Source organism: Homalodisca vitripennis, chromosome X (assembly GCF_021130785.1).
Source record: "Homalodisca vitripennis isolate AUS2020 chromosome X, UT_GWSS_2.1, whole genome shotgun sequence".
NCBI classification, from domain to species: domain Eukaryota; kingdom Metazoa; phylum Arthropoda; class Insecta; order Hemiptera; family Cicadellidae; genus Homalodisca; species Homalodisca vitripennis.
Window position 1 is genome coordinate 106,587,536 of NC_060215.1, and position 18,299 is coordinate 106,605,834.

General features: G+C 32.8%; 1 protein-coding gene across 1 annotated transcript; it reads right to left on the minus strand.

The window, feature by feature from the left end:
* Positions 1-2,085: 2,085 nt before the first annotated feature.
* LOC124368562 lies at positions 2,086-10,158 on the minus strand. Its single transcript, XM_046825804.1, has 2 exons — positions 9,099-10,158; positions 2,086-2,513 (listed from the first exon to the last, which is right to left on the minus strand). Exons 1-2 carry the CDS (start codon positions 9,567-9,569, stop codon positions 2,490-2,492), a joined length of 495 nt encoding a protein of 164 aa, XP_046681760.1. The 5' UTR covers positions 9,570-10,158; the 3' UTR covers positions 2,086-2,489.
* Positions 10,159-18,299: the final 8,141 nt, after the last annotated feature.

Below are 18,299 nucleotides of genomic sequence, written 5' to 3' on the forward strand. Positions count from 1 at the left end.
ACATTTTAATAAAATTATATATAATTGGGTAAAACATGCAAAACTGTATGGCAATTTGTTTATTAACAATTCTGAAAATAATTTATGTTATTGCCATTGATACAATTTTATATATTTATTTTTCTTTATAATTATGTGTCACTTGCTAGAGGTTTCTATTTAAAACTTCGAATTACCACCAAACTACCCCCATTTTGGAGGAGTTGAAAATTTGTATACATAAATCAATCCTCACTTGGTCTTATAAACATACCCCAAACTAAATCACTTCATTTCTATTCATAAGAAAGTTAATAGTCAGGGAGGGGGAGGGGTGAGACTTTACAGACACCCAGTATATATTTGTGTCATACATATTACCCATAACCACCACCATCAAACTTCACAAAAGCTGTTCATAGTTTTAGTTATGTATTTGTATGAATGGAGAGGGAGTTGATTGTGTATTCAATTACTCAGCAAAATTTTAGTTTTGGGCACCAAAATTGTATGAGGAGGGATAGATTATTACAACTTTATAATTATGTATTGTTTGGAAAAAGTGGACCACAATTTAAAAAAATTGGTAATAAGTAATTGTTTAATCATCCAGAAACTGTATTGTGCGCTCATCATCTACTTAATAAAGTGTGTGAAGTTATGTCCCTATCAAGTATGTAGGAATCTAAAATGTAAAATAACAATATATTTACTTTCCCTAATAATTATTTTTAAACATCTATGGCAGTCAGATTTGAAAATGTCACAATCGGGTTCAGCCAAAATGAAATTCCTTAACTTAGCACATTCAAGTTATATCAGCTGATCATGCAATAAATAATTATATTTTTATTTAACAATAAATATTAACTTTATAGATTTCTATGATATTAGCAGACGTAAATTGAGGAAACTAGTGAAAAGAAATAGTGTTTTAGTAGAATAACTAAATGTGTACAAATCAACTGTTTCAGCTTCTAAGACCAAGTTAAGCTTCCAAGTATAACAGCATAAGACACGGGTTTGCCCGCAGTGCCCCTGAGGTGATTGAGTCCTTAGAGACAGAGAGAAGAACTAATGCAAACTTATCACTCCTGTGTCAATATAGAGAGATATAGAGAGTTATTCAAACTGAACATTCCTTAATGTTATAAACATAGACTTTATCCTTGTCAAAAGATTTTATCATCTTTATAAACAGTTTGGGAGAGAAACCTACTGGTACTCTGAATAGACTGCTACAATTGCACATTAATGGATAGTTTGGTTTTATTTGTTGAATTTTGAATTCCCTCCACTTTGAAGCACAGACAATCTGTAAGCAGGAAGGCATTACTGCATTACCAAGCGAGTTTATTTTTCAATCCTCAGAATAATGGGGAAGGAAAGTAAAGCATGTAATACAGAAGCTTTCACAGATCCATAAGATTAGTAATATTATAAAACCGTATCTACTCTCCTATTAGATGTAACTGAGTTCTATAATGTATATTTTATGAGATCTTTTAATTTGAAGCCCTTGCCTTAAAGGCACCTCATGTGGGGACACAACCCTAAAGCTGTCCATGCTTCCAGTGTCTTTCTTACATTTCTCCAGCAACCACATTTAATAAATAAACAATTTTAAATAGCTTTAGGCATCAGAAGGATGAAAGAAATATTACTACGTTATGCTGGACATGCGATCACAGGGATAAAAGCAATTGACTAAATATGTCGGAGATGACTCAGAAAACATTACAGCTAGGAGAGCTTGCCACAAGACCTGAGGAGACAAATCAACTCGTAACTAGTATAAAATGGCAGTGGCTTGCAATGCTGGACATCTGACCACAAAGAGTTAATAATTATGAATCAACATTGAGAGAATGTTAATATTAGAATAATCTAATAAGTTTTTCAGAACTAATTGCATCGAAATTAGATGAAAACATTTTTTCTTCTTTAAAATTTCATTAAAAATTAAAAACTTGAAATCTCAAATACCAAATTAATTTAAAGTGAACCACATGTTATCCATATAATGTAATATGACTATGACTGATCATCCAACCTAAAGGTAGACTACTATTTCAAAGGTAAAATATAAAAATTGTCAATAAAACATTTTTTAACAAAGTTTAAACAATTTATTTTCAATAACACAAATACGTAATACATGAAACTAACATAATGTTCATCATAATCATGTGTATTTTACATAATTTATAAGTGAAGACATATTAGACTTAATTAAACTCTGAAGGTCAACATTGATAACTATCCAAACACTATCGAGTTTAAACAATTTATTTTCATGAACACAAATACGTAAATGTGAAACCAACGTAATGTTCATCATAATCAAGTGTATTTATACATAATTTATAACTGAAGACATATTAGACTTTATTAAACTTTGAAGGTCAACATTGATAACTATCCAAACACTATCTATCCTTCTTTTTTTGGTTATTATATTTGAATTTTAACAAACAGGACTCATTCATTCTCATTTGCAGGTTGGTCGTTTATTGCCATCCAAATATGATCCTCTGAAACAAAAAATGAAAAGCACTACATTAAATACAAATTGATGACCGCAACTTGTGATTTGACAATGTTTTAAATTAAATAAAAACATGATACCTAGTAAATAACATTTGATATAATTAATTTTTGTATTAAACTATTTTTAATTTTATTTGAAGAAAGTAGGTACCATTCATTTTTCAGCTATATTTTACTTATATTAAAAAATGTTCGTAAGCCTATATATGCTCTTATAAAATACGCGTAGAATATGGGGAATACAGTACAAAGTGAAAAGTTGCTACTTATGGTCATGACAGGGCTTAGACATGAGCTATCTTTGACTCAGACATACAGTTCAGTGCCTTAAACCAAGGCCACACTAGAATCCCAGGCCGCGCTACTCATGTTGTGACGTCACAGTAAGGGGCGGGCGAGCAGCGCTCGTCTCGTAAGAATAGCATTGGCCGCCAGGACCCACCGTGAAACTTATCAATATTTCAGCATAACCGGTGAAGGTAGTTATCCTATCTCAGGAGTATCCCTTTAGCACAAATACTTCATCATAGTACATAGATATTTAATTCATTTGGAATTATTAGGTAAATGAAATAAGCAATACAAAAGTTATTCTTATTATAAAAGTTACTATTTATTGGCTTAACTTATTAATCTTTCTTTTTTTACGTTTTGCCACGCTCCTTTTCTAAAAATTTTTTCCCTTGTTTGTTTGCTATAGTTATTTAAAAGAATATTAGTAAAGATATTTATGCACTTTTTTACATAAATCAAAGAACTAACAGAACAAGTTTTACATGGAAAAATGTATGAGTCGCTAAGGTGATCTAACATTAAAATTGTTCAAAACTTTTCTCTGTTTGTTTTAACATTAGAAACATTTTTTCATACCTGTCGCTTACAACAAGTTTAAAGAGTTTAAGACAATCAGTTAAAATATTTACAACTAAAATAGATGGGTACTTCAACTTCCCCTGTCAATGACCCTGTAGATAAGAACTGTACACATTGTTGCCTAGAGACTAGCAGACTAGAGACTAGTATTCTACAAAGCATTTTTCACATTTTTTTACAAGTATTCGATTTTAGCATTTTGAAACATATGTACCCACCTATGTAAACTAAGGCTACTAAGTCATTCTCTGAGATGGCAACACCATTTAATGCTTTAATTACATCTTCAAAATCAATATCATTAAAATCAAAACTATCACTTTCTTCAACAAGGTCTTGGTCTGTAAAAAATAAATCGTTGATCTCAAATATCTTATTAGAAAGCTGATACAACCTTTATTAGGCTGACAGCTTTCAGTTTCTTTTTCTGCCTCAAGAACTTGTACAACAGAAATATTGTAGCATCCTCCACACATTTTTTCTGTACTGCCCAAACCTCGCTTGAAACATCTGTTTGAAATTTACCTATTAGTACATATTTATACTTAAAACTATTTAATAAGTACTTAATTACAACTATTATAGTCTTTACACTGTGAACCAAGGCAGTTTGAGTGTCCAAAGTGAGTTTTGCCATTTCGTTTCCTTCTATTACCCGTTTCCTCCCTTGAACTGGCAAGCTGTCCCATACTTCTAACCACTCAACAAACTTCATTAAATATAAACACGCTTTCATCCGTCAACGTTTGCACTGGATTTCAAAACTTATCATTAAACCTCACACCTTTGAAGGGGTTCTTTTACGTTAAAAATCTTCCACCACTTAAGAATTATCTCTTAAAACATTGTTGTGCTAAAAAATGCATTATTGTTATTTTGAGTAGCATGGTGCTTTAGAGCAGCTATGTTCTTAACATCAAACAGTTTCACACATAAATCTACGTTTTGTCTCTCAATATTAGTTGGAAATAAAACTTTTTTTGTTAATGATGGGGCTGTTTTTAAACATTACGTTCTTCTAATTTTTGAATAATGTTTAGATGTGAAACACTTGCAAAATGAGTATTTCTACTATCATAAAAGTCGGGGAATATAAATGATTTGATTACTGTCTGATTGGTTCAGCCAGTTGTTTGTTATGGCAGTTGTTGACATTTAAAAAGGTGAACATTTGTCAAACATAACAAAAATTTCCTGTTGTTGTTCGTTATAAGGATTGAAAAAACTACTCTTTAAGTGTTCCACCACAAAGCTTTGTAAACATAGTTTTGTTAACACCATTGTTGTCGGAAATAATTGTTAACACAATATAGCCAACATCAGTTAACATTTTCAATACTTGTAAAAGTAGACTATACAAATAATCAGTGGTTAAATCTCTACAGGGAAATAACCCTATAACATCTTTATTGTGTGAAAGTAGTGAGCTTATCATAAATGACTGAATGGTTGTTGCTAATCCAATAGAGTTTTGGTTTTGATTATGAGCTAGTCCTTCCAATTTACCATCTGTATAGCTCATTTCTGGTTTTACATAAATTTCATCAATAAGTAAGCTACATACATTTTCATTTTCTTTCATAGAGGATAATTTTTTAGATATCTAATATGAGTAGTATCTATTCCAGAGCTACCAATTCCTAAGTTTGAGATAAAAGATTGCAAGTATCGTGGATGGGGCATAGTCAAAACGTTGGCATCTCTAATCTTTTTGTATGCAGCTGGAAAACAAAAGAATAACGTTGCAAACCAAATTAAGGAAGACGTACAATATGAAATTTTAAATGAAGCTGTTAATTTAATTTGTTCTTTAAAGAAAGTTAACTTTTCTTGCAACAATAGTGTCTGTTTGTTTTCTTCTAACATTCCCATCCAACAAACTGCTTTATACATTCTACTTTGTCTGATTTTGGTATGTCTATTACTTCAGAGGATAGCTTTTTAATTATATTTCTTAGCTTGGACCAACTGTCAATTTTTAAGTTCTGTGGAAACGTTTGCAAATAACTACTATTCTTGATCAAGTTATTATTTGTAACTAAATAAAAGGACAAGTCGTCTTTAATGTTTAAGGACAATGTAACTGGGAAGGTAAATATTGTCTTTAATGGAAACTAAAAATAAAAATAGTTGGTTGTTGTCCTGTTGAGAATATACATTGTTAAGTTCTAAGTTACACATCTTACTGTAACTAACTATTTGTAAGAGAGCTGAATGAATCAATTGTGTCCCGCCGTTCTTCCTTTTGGATTTGTTTTTGGTGTCGCTCTTCTGCTTCCCTTCTTCTTTCTTCTGGATCCTTCCTCTCAGCCGGCAGATCCTTTCCAATGTAGTTAGGCAAGTTTTCAAAAATTGTTGGAACCGCATCGTTCCTTAGCTTTTAGCCTATCCCGCTTAACTGTTAAAATGGTGTCGTCAGGTCGAGTTACACAGTGTCTTCCTTTATTATATATCGCTCGTCAAAATGTTTAATGCACACGCGGGGGTTGGACGTAACCTCACAACTATCTCTGTGAATCGCTCTTAGCCACGTACGGAATGTCTCAGGATCTTTCGGAAATGAAAAAAAACATTTCCGACAACAACAAATGGCTTAACATAATTGCTTTTACACTCTGGAATGCAACATTTACTCGGCATATTTAAACCAGGCTCCGACAAAATCCCCAACACACACACACACACAGTATCCCCAACAGATGTGTCCTGTAGTCAACAAACGGTTACAATTGACTGGTGTCAATGACAAGTGAAAGTAAGTAAAAGTATGAGGGTGCGAAACGCCGAGATGGTTGAGCCGGAGCCCGCCCCCTTACCGTGACGTCATGCAGCCCGCGGCAGGGCAGCAGCGAGGCCTGGGATTCTAGTGTGGCCTTGCTTAAACCGTGTAGCACAGTAACCCGGCTTCACAATTTCGCTGTTTCAATTGCACAATCTACATCATATAATTTGGTAGCCTAATTATTATACCACATTATTGTTACAAATTGAATTTTGAATTAACTCCAGTTCACCTTCCTTTTATTGCAGCATATGGGTATCTGATGCTATCTCAGACTTGACTCCTGGAATCTGGAGTCATGTTTGTCTGAAGAGATCCAAATAAAGTCTGTGATGAAAAAGCTCAAAACGAACCTTTATATCATTTTGACATCAGAGAAACCTAGACTACAAGATACAACTACCAGACGCTGCGATAAAAGAAACATGAACTTGGGCTAAATTCAACATTCAATTTGAATCAACCCGTCCTACCACAGCTATATCATGATTACATTAAAATAAGTTTCTCAAACTGATAACATTTCATTATACTTCATTGATAAATAAAGTTGTGGTACATACAATTTTACCAAATATTCTTCTAATATCATACTAAACAGAAATAAGTAATTTTGTATATTAATTGTTAATATTGTGAGCAACTAACACTCCATTAGGTGTGAATACCAGGAAAGCTGGGTTAAATCCAGGAAACTTATTAATCTACAAGAGCATTACCACTAAATGAATTGTAAAACGATGCGTTTGAATGACTTGTTGGATTGCTCATACTACGAGTATTTACTTACTGAATTGTTGGATGATGGTACAAAATTACATTCCTTTTGTTAACTAAGCGGTTTAATTCCTTGTTAAAACTTAATACCCTTACACATTACTATAGACAGTTAATTAAAAATGAGAGTAAAGGTGGGTAATAGAAAAACAATTATTTGTTTTTATTTATTGTTACAGTTTTTATGCTGTCCATATTTTATACACGTATGGATTTTCCAATTAACATTGGGTTGAAACATTGCTAGAATAATTAAAATCTTGAAATATTTCAGCATAGCTTTGGATAACCATTTTTAGTTCCAGTCCAGTGTAAGATTAATATTCTTATCTTATAACGACAATTATTGATATTTAATTACTATTCTTAATATAAATTTCATATTCCAGTGAATGATAACATTCGTGAGAAAAGCAATAAAATGAACTTAATGAAGACTAAAATAATTATGTTTTAGGATTAATATTATTATTTTAAAATTAACATTAAAAGTGTTGTGTACCCATTTCCAGTCAGTGGATCAGGTACCTTCTAAAGTGCAATCAACATGAGCCAGGTGGATTTTTAATTTACCAGTAGGAGCTATTTACCAGCCATAGACCAACTGTACATCAATTAAATGTTAATAAGTAATTTCATGTTTAGTGGTATTTTATATTTCAATTCCTTATCTTGTTGCCAATCCCTATTGTCTATTGTCTAATGTCTATTGTAAAGTGAATTATATTAACATTAGTTTGATTATCAAAGTAAAGATAACATTGACTTGTATGAAAATTTAGTTAATTAGACTTATATTATTGTGTTGCATAGCAACTAAAACTAAGTGAAAACTAGATCAAAATGCACTTTTATTAAAAATAAACTTATTACCATTTATTTCATAAAGTTATACATCTTTATGTTTAAAACTAGATTTCTTACAGTTTAGCTATTTTGGATTGTCTATACATGTTAAATTTTACTCAGATGTGGACACTTTTCTATAATATTATTTTTTCACTCATCAAAATATAGATAAAATATTTACTATAAGAAGTAAATAATGTTGTTACTATTTCAACATATGACTATTAATTTTTAGATTCTAATGAAGCAAATGAATATACAACATTTTATATGAAAATAAAATAAAATTCCTTATCAATTTTAAACATAGTCAACCAGTAAGTTGCATAAAATAAAGCACACATTTGAGAAATTCTGATAGACACTTCCAGGATTAACTTTTAAATACTTATATATGTAATAATAGTTTTTGTCTCAAATCTACAGCTAAGTCAGCTCTTACATGTGCGCACATTACATCCACATCTTTAGTGAGTGATAAGATTTTAAGTATTGAAAAAATTTAATTGCAGGAAAGTTTGTTTTTAAAAGTCCTAAAGCTTAATAAACTGATTCAATATTACTTTTTTAATTTGTAAGACCTTAATGTCAAATAACAGATGACATTTGCGTATCTTAGTTTGCAAAGTATGAAGTTAATTAATTAGAGTAATCTACTATAATATTATGAATTGCTATTTTCCACTTTGATCAATCACTCCACTTTTTGGCACAAGAAGTCCCTATTAACTTCACATGTGTCAACAACATAGTTTCAAGATCTTCCTAATAAACTAACGGCTATGTAATGCAACTGTTAAAGTTATAATTGTGTTTTATACAAATAAGTTATAATTGAAATATTTTTACCCTCCTAAATGGGTTTGTTTGATCATTTTTACACTGCTTCAAAGAGCACTGCAAAACCCTTTAAGTATTAGACACTTTTTTACAATAGAAATTCTGTGAACTTAGTACATGTTAAAGACAGAGTATTTAAATACCCTACTCTGGATGTTACGAATAAGGCCTTTATAATTTAAATGGAGAGGTTTCCTCAGACTATTTCAAGAGTGAACAAAAATGGAACTAATTTATTTGTGTTATTCACTACAATAAAAATCTAATTAAATAATCCCTAAATTACTATTTATCTTTACTTCTTGTTAAAAACCTAGCCCTGTTTCCCTTTTGAGCTTTTTATTTCTATTTCTTGTTCCAAGAATAAACATTACATCAAGAATTTTTTTTAGAAGTATATAAATCAAAGCATTTAAGGATAAGCTGTTTTTATAGAGGTTTTACTTACCCGGCAAAGGGTTACTACGCCATTTGAGATTTCGTGGATGAATCTTCTCCATTTCGTCCTCTGACGATCCTCCCTTGCTATCTGGTCCAGTTCTGGAAGTAGATTCCTGGGAATCGCTTGTGCTCTACCTACTTCTCTTTGCCTGTTTTGAATCATTTCGGATAATAACTCCATTTCCTTCATTGCCACTTGAAAGCGGCTATGTAGATTATTGTTTGAATATAGTTTTATCCTGTAGCTTGTTGCTGGATATATTTGGGTTTCGGGAACAACTACCCTACGTGGGTTGTGATCCCCAAACATCTCAACTTCGTACATATACAGGTAGTCATCACTTGTTCTCATTACATGCACAATGAATGCCGGCCAAAGTGGCTGTTGGCAGTAAAGCCCTCCTCTCTTTATGAAAACGAAAGCCAATTCATCATACTTCGGCAGAGACATTCTGTAATGAAAGTTTAAAAAACACATTTTATTACTCACACAAACTTTCAAAAGAAATTATGTTACAGTATTAACTTTTTTGAAGCTCAACAAATAAAATCAAAGATATTAGATAAATACAGATAAAAGGGTTGAGAATGAGTTCAAGCTATTACGACTCGTACAGAACATACAGTGCTCTCTGTCCCTTCTTATATTTTCTCTCTTACCTTCATACTGTTTTGTTTGTTAAAAAAATAGGATTTGAAAATTAAGACCCAATGACCATTATAATATAGTATTTACAATTATCTTTATATTAATAAGCCTAACTAATAAGTGTTGTTTTGGTATGATTTACTAGACTAGAGCTGTGTCAGTAGACAATCTAGTTGATTTTGCACAGAGTACTTGATATGATGAAATATGATGCTCACACAAGACTATGCATATCAGATATTGAATTTTATAATCAATACACTAATGGGCGGGGTCTATACTTAGTTATTGCTGCACCATTCCATCAATGTTCTTAATAAGTAGTACATAAGTATGGTCTTCCCAAATAAATAGTGGATCTAATGATTTAAGTATATAATGGATATACTAGTTAGTAGGCCTACTGTATCTATCACATATAAAGCAAAGAAGGCAGGCTTTCCTAGTATCACAGCTAGAATTGAAAAACTTTCTTTTTGTGGTTCAATAATTATCCTTCTTCTACTGGAGTACAGAATATTACTTCAGACCACGCATGGAAAACAAATCGACTCGAAACTTGAGCAGATTTAATAAACATTTAACAATACCAAAGACAGTTTGACATGGCATCACAACAATACCTGTACTAACAACAAAATCTACAATACCTCTTACATATGTGCGACTGACAGACAGATTTAGGAAACATACTAAATTAGTGCAATAATATTTACGATAATTGCAATGATAATGGAGGGACATAGGTGTTGCAATTTTTAATGGAACCATAAAAAGCATAAGGTTTCTTTGTTAATTTAAGACCTAATACATTTTATTTATTTTGTTCGGCATTGATTTGACGTATTTCACAGAAATGCGTCACCAGCAAATAGCCTAGTATAGTATTCATACATCCATACACTTACCATAGTACTCATTGTTATGCATCACTTTCATGTTTAATTGCAAAGTTTTACATAAACAATTTTTAATTCCCCCGTAAATCTGCTATGAGTCCAGGTAAAAGCTTAAATTATAGAATGTAACATATATAGAGTTTATAAACATAAACTTGTCATGTTTATAAATGGAATTTGTATAGGCCTAGGTACTTAACTGGAATACGCACAAGCAGTCTCTCGTAAAAATTATTATGTTAATATTACAATGGGATCTAGGGTTAGATAGTAGCATCTTTATAACAGGTACATATCTCATAGCACACGAAATAAGATTTTGCTCTTGCGAAATTACGTGTAAACAGTCAGAAGCATTTATTCAGTTTGATATCTATAGCTTTATAGCTTCATGATAGGCCTACGCTATATTCCTATTCCTTCTTCAAATATACGCTTGAGATTAATTTTATGTTCACTATATATATATATATATATATATATATATATATATATATATATATATATATATATTTAAAATAATAGAATATCATACATAGCTACTGTGAAACAAGACAATAAGCAAAAATAAATATTGCTTTATGAATCTCGTAATCTGAGCGAGACCATAGTATAATAGTAGCCTTTAGACATCAATAAAATTAATAAATAAACAAAAATAATTAAACTTTCAAAATATTTAGCAAACACAACCTATACTAAATGAATATATCTTGACTGATAATACTTGTAAACTTATAGTTAACTTCAACATTTATTCTTTAACTCGTTTTTTCTCATGGTTTCCCAATTATGACCTTTAGCCTCTGAAGATGGAAAACTTATTGAGCTATATTATCTAATACATACTTTCATTAAATGAAGTTAAAAGAACATATTTTCTTACCTACAAATAAAAGAAAAAATATAAGAAAAAAGGGACGAGTAAAAATGTACACTTAATTTTATTAGGACTATCCGTTTATCAAATAAACAACGATCTTGGTAATAATGGGCGCTGAAGTGATAGGGAAAAGAAGAGAAGTCGGAAGTAACCTAATTTACCGGATATGGAAGCAAGCACATATTAATAAACAGTCATTCCATACGGTACACAGTACTGATATATACATAAGTGATGAATTATTTTGACGAATTTTAGACGCTGCTCGTCTTCGAGTATTTTAGAACCGTACATTAAACAAAGCAAGCAATATGTTAATTACACGATTTATTTAATTGAAAACTCAACCTGAAATACTATTGTTGTTTGACATAGGCCTATCACATTTTACATTCCTGAAATTTATAAAAAGAGATGTAACAAACAATAGTTTTGCTAACAAAACTATTTGAAACAAGATATGTAATTTATTAAACCATTAGAAAAAATTCTAGAATAAAAATATTCTTTATTTATTGAATTTGTTTAAAACCAATAATTTTGAAATTAAAACAAAATGTCATGGTGCAGCTGAATGTAAGTATAGAAAATGTGTTTAAAGTGTTCTGTTTAATTCACAAAACTATAACCAGAAAGAGTTTTAATATGTAGGCTATGTAGTGGAATAGTACAAATTTATTGAAAACATAGCAAGTGGTGTTAGGTGAGATCTTATGCCGTTTTACTCAATAAAGTTTTATTTGAGAACATTCAACAAATTGAATCAAAAGAACAGAAATAAATTCTTACTTTACAATTTACATAGTCGTTTCTCCATCACTAGAGACTTATTAGTAGTGTATGCTTGGGTCGCCATGATTTCAGTTGCATGTTTACACTAAATAAAAGCCAATTTTAGATAACATCATAAGACATATTGGAAGGGGTTTAATCGTTAAGATCTGGTGCCAGTGGTGAATGGTGTTGGAGGCCGAGTATACATAAGTTTGTGTAGCATTTTAAAACACTGAGCCAGGAAAATCGCATTGTACATACAAGTTATTTATATTTTAATATAGCGAGATTTGCCTACAACATTCAGCAACATTGGAAAATATTAATTCAATGTTAAAACATTAATCTTAGTACCGTAAACCGGGGCTTGTTCCATTGTTCTGCACTTTTTTTTAACAAATCACAATTTTTACACAAGCTCTTATAGATAAATTATCGGCAATATTACAAATTGACTTAAACCATCCAAAGAACATGTTTGAGTACTTAAATGACCAGTTTACCATGCTTTTCTTTTTTTAGTTTTTTGAAAAGTGGGGTAAAGTTACCCAGGGGTTCGGGTAATTTTTCCCTACTTAGAAAATTTAATGGTTTCTCATAGTAAAAAATAAACTAGGGCAAAGAAACACCCTTGATTTGAGTATTATATGTCTTAAGAAGTGGCTGACACTAACAAGAGTTGTAATAAATACTTTTTAGGAATATTTGTGAAAATAAAACATCGTATAGGTACAGATGTCTATATTAAACCTCATGAAAAGAGTATAAAAACATGTTATTAAATAAAAATGGTATTAGTTAAGTCTATCGACTTCAAAAGTTAGTTGACATCAGATATGAGCTCGGGGACGCTGAACATGCCCCTGTTGTTTATTTTGTTTGGGGGATTTATACTACCAACAATCTCTTCCCAAGAGTAAGTGCTTGAGTCCTTTTTTTCTGGCCATTTCCAATTCCCTTTTGGCGTCTTAAACATAACTCTCACTACTGCACCTTCTTCATTAAAACTGTCAATAATGCCAGGATAATATTCATCTTGATAAATAACGACCACAAAGGTGTCCACTTCCTTTCTTATTGGTTGAATGGTTGGTTTGTTTGGTTTCGTTTTTTCATCCATCAATTCAAGTTGTTTTTACGGAATGATTCCCAGTCTTCATCTGAACTGTTAGTGAAATTTAATTCCATTTTACTTGAAATATCATCATCCGTATCGGTACCAATGTCCTCATATTATCTGCGACTTCTCTTTTCAAGTGGCTTCTTGGGTTTGGTTTTGAGTCTTTTATTAGAGGCTTTGCTGTTGCTGCCGGTATCAGGGGAAATCAGAGTGTTATTTAGCATTTCTTCATTAGAGAGGCTTTTACCTGCAGGAAGTACTATCTTCTTCTTTCTTTTAGTGTTTGTGGAAGTTTCGCCTATTATGGATTTGGTTCTTTGCACAAGGTCTATAAATGCTGAGCTTACAGCTAAGGGTTCAACTGCTTTTTGGCCTAATCTGTCTAAAAGAGGTTGTATATCACATGGATATATTCCAGTTTTTCTAAATCCACTTTCAAGTTTTTTTTTTTCATGTTGGGCTCCAAGTCTTCTAGAAGCTTTTTCAGTAATGAAGGGAATACATGTTTGGGCAAAACTCCTGCTTTCATACCGTCTGGGGTATCTTTCCAGTTACTTAAAATCTTTCTCCAAGCGACCTTTGTTGGTCTAAAAAACGCAACATCCAGTGATTGTGTTAGGTGGGTACTGTTTGGCGGGAGACATGCAAAACTAATATTGTTTTCCCTACACTTCTCAAAAAGCTGACATTTAAGTGGCTCGATAGGTTATCCACAATCACAACTGTTTTCCTTTGATTTCCCTTTTGATTTCCTAAGCCGTGGCAGGCACAAACTCTCGAACCATTCTTTGAAAGCTGGTCCGTCAAACCACCCAGACTTTGTGCTCAAATAACGAGTGTTTTTTGGCCCTCCTTCAGTCCAAACGTCCCACATCTGGGTTCCTTTATACACAACGAAAGGTGGCAATATTTTACCTGCCGCACTGCCACAAATCATAAGAGAGGTGCTTGATTTGGAAAAATTACAAAGTTTTTCAGGATATTTAGTGCCACGGCGACAAATAACTTTCTTCTTTAAAGGATCATCTGACAAATTGGTCTCATCTAGACTCCAAATATTTTCAAGTGAAGAAATGTTTCATCCACTCAAGGCCAGGCTTGTCCCCTTGAAAAGCTTTAATTACACGGCTAGTTTTCTCTAAGCAACTTCTTACGACATACCTGAGATCTTCCGTAGTTATCGGAAAGCCAAAATCACTCAATGTTTCAATGTATGACAAAAAGGATTCCTCTTCATCCCTTGAAAATATTGTGGGTTTCCCTACTTTCGTAAGTTTGTTTAAAATTCTTCGTCTTGGTATATTGAAGTGTTCTGCAGCTCGACGATGGGTGTATAAACCATCCCTTATTGTTTGCAAGTATTCCTCTAACTGCTCTGGTGAATAATCTGCATAGCATCGAGCACCAAGTTTTCGTTTGTAAGCTCGAACCATCTGAAAAACAAGCTCTAATATAGTAAGCAGAGGGATAAATGTTTTTTAAAACTTACCTTGATAATTACACAGAGACTTGTAACAGATATACATAATATACATTTTTTATCATATCCTAAAAAAACAAGCTAAACATTGCTGAAAACAAGTGAGATCTTAGTATGGGGTAACTTTGCCCCACTCTTGATGCTGGGGCAAAGTTACCCCATTTTCAACAGAAACATAACCTAGGAAACTAAAAAAATTTAAGTTAGAAAACACACTTGGTAGGAAGTGTTTTGCGATGTAATTTTGTTTACAAATAGTTACGCTACATAAATAAACACTTTGGCTTACCTTTTCATGTGTGAAAACGTGTTGAAAACACCACTTTTTATCAAAGTAAAATCACAGCAAATGTTGGTACTTTTCCAAACACATAAATCAACTCCAATGTGGCAGAATGGTCTGAAAATGATATTTGGCATTGCTAGTGGTGCTACCGGTTAAGCTAGAAATAACGGGCTGCCAGTTTAATGAATTTCCACCAGGTTGTGCGGTAACTATTTTCGTCACTGGGGTAAAGTAACTACCTGAGGCGCAAGTAGCCCCGGTTTACGGTATATTTTTATAAATGTTTTATTTTGTAATACTGTACACGCGTTTTATAACGAATTACAAATATATGTACTGCAATATAACATTTAATGTAATTAAAAAAGTATTCATAAAGGGTTTTTATAACATTTTCTGGACTTTTTGCAGCGCAACTTACGTACATATATCTTATTTTATACTGTACATGCTGATCATATTAAGTACTTGAATAAAAATGTATTTTTCTTCTGTTCTAAACTAATGTGTGAATAACCCCACACATATGTAGATTTAGAGTGACTCAATGTATTCGCAGCTTAATAACGCCAGTTCAATATCAGCAAGTAACAGCTATCGAACAAAAGAACAGTTATTCGGCTGGTAACAGGTCACTGTTATAGATCTATACTATCATTTGGTCAATTACTGATCCGTTCATATTATTAATCGGAAAAATACGGTGATAGCTAAATAAACTGTCGCGGGAGGTTAGCTTCGGCTATATTCGTATCTAGGATGACCTAATGGGTGGAGGGGGGGTACCACTACCAAAAATCTAGGAATATGCCACACCTCCCAGACAATCTGTGGCCCGAGAGCATTTCTTCCAGAATATGACATGAAATGAAAAATGCCTCGATTAAAGAGGCGGAATTAGGGCTGTCAAGCCCTCTCTACCTCATATCATATACCGTAAATTAACAATACTTGAATACATTCACATGTAAACTTAACTTTATAATAAAATGTAAACAAAATAGCTTACTTCAAATAAAATATCTCAAGAACTTAATAACATAATTCTTAATGAAAGATAAAGAAAAAATAACTAACAATGTAAAAGAAAAAGAACAATAACACATTGATCCGTTCCAACACATTGCCTGACCTCAAGCACACCGCAAGCACCACCGCCAGGCACCCCCACAGTTCCCCCAGTAGCATGTCCCTGACTCTCGCACGAAGCGCGCACGACCCTCAATATTTATAATACTCGTATTATCAGAAAGAGCGATCCAAAGGCGACAAGCCTGAAGAGTAAACCACCTATTAAAAATTGTTGATCTATGAATGGGAGTTGATAGTACAGTGGCTCCCCTTCTAGTAGGTCATTTACTAATAATAAAAGTGAGATACAATTGAGTGATCGGACAGATAAATAGGAGTTTTAGTTTTTATAATTGAATGTAGAATGGAAAGAATATGGAATCGGCGTAGTTCTTGGAGTTTCATTAGTGATAACTGCCGAAAGAATTGTGAAACGTGCTCATGACGTCTGGGATTAGAAATAAATCTAATATAGTAATTTTGTTCAAGCTGAAGTCTGTCTAATTTCTCAGCAGTCAAATGATTTACCGCAATGTCACAGTGTTAAATTGCGGGAATACTATAATTGTCTTAACCAGCATCACGTTAATATTAAATGGCAAATATAAAGCAAACTTCTTTAAGATATTGATGCCTGCAATGACTTTGCTACATATTATTGTAACATGGTCTGTATATTTCAGGTTTGTATTTGTAGACGTTAATTTATTTTGTTAATTTAGTTCACTACTGTTAAGTTTTAGTTTTGGCGTGTTATCAAGGTTAATACGGTTAATCATTCTCGAGTTACCTATAATCATTGCTTGCGTCTTGTTTTCATTCAGTTTTAGTCTTTGTTGTTTAGCCCAAAAATTAATCGCTTCAATATCCAAGTTGAGCAGGTGACACAGCTGTACCTAGTTCGTTAAGTAAATAGTGAAAGTATGTTTGTAAATCATCGGCCTAAGCAATCCCCCTTCCTTAACACATTGCCGACGTCCAGTGAGGCTAGACTTGACCCAGTTAACACAACCAATCGTTGGAAAAACCATACTTCTTTAATTTGATGAGGAGAATGGGATGGTATATGCAGTCGAAGGCCTTAGAAAAGTCAAAAAGTATTAACATGGTCACTAGTCTTTTATACATTGTCAATCGGATATCATCGGTGATTTTCAATACAGCTTTCGTGGTACTGTGATGAGAACTGAATCCTGTTTGGCATTTTTTCCAAATATTGTAGGTATTGATGTAAGAAGATAACTGTGTAATCAACCACCATTCCTGACTTAGGCGTGTCACAATGCTTTGGTATGATTTGTTTATTTTAACCTAGTTTGTAATTATGTGTTAGGTTAGTTATTTACCTGAAGAAAAGATCAGATTGCCGATCACGAAACGTACTGTTACTGATTTTTTGTTTCACTGAACAATGGCAAATGTCTGGAAAATCCTGTTTTCTTCACCTTTGTTTCTGTAAGTCTCTTATGAAATCATTTATTCAGGGGGCTGGGCCTTTGGAGATTCGTTTTGTGACAATTGGGGCATGTATATTAAATACATTTATTACAAAAGAGTTACATTTGGTAACTATATCGGTCCTATCGTTGGCGACAGTAACCTCATACCAGGGCAGAGCAGCATCATCAGTGAGAAAAGCAGCATGATCTATGTACCTGTATTTTCGGTAACTGACGAGGTTTGGTATACATTTTGGAGTTATAGGCGCAAAATATGAGATCATGCTTTGAAAGTCCAGGGGCAGGAAGTCGTCCGTGGTGCGCCATATGAGCCGGGTGAGAAACAGCAATAACGTCCTGCCAAGTGTCGGTTGTAGCGGTGTGGTGAGCATTCTGAAGTAGCTGTAAAGTTAGGTTACTAGATTGAAACATTGTAGTCAAGTATATTTGATCGTGAGTAGGAGGTCCAGTCAAGTCGGAGTTCAGGTCGCCCCTGACAGTTTCGTGGCTGTAACAAGCCATAAGGTCGATAATTGTGTGTTCATATTCAGCAAGGAAGCCAGTATTAGGGGCTTTATAGCATACACTTACAAGAATATGAGTTCCA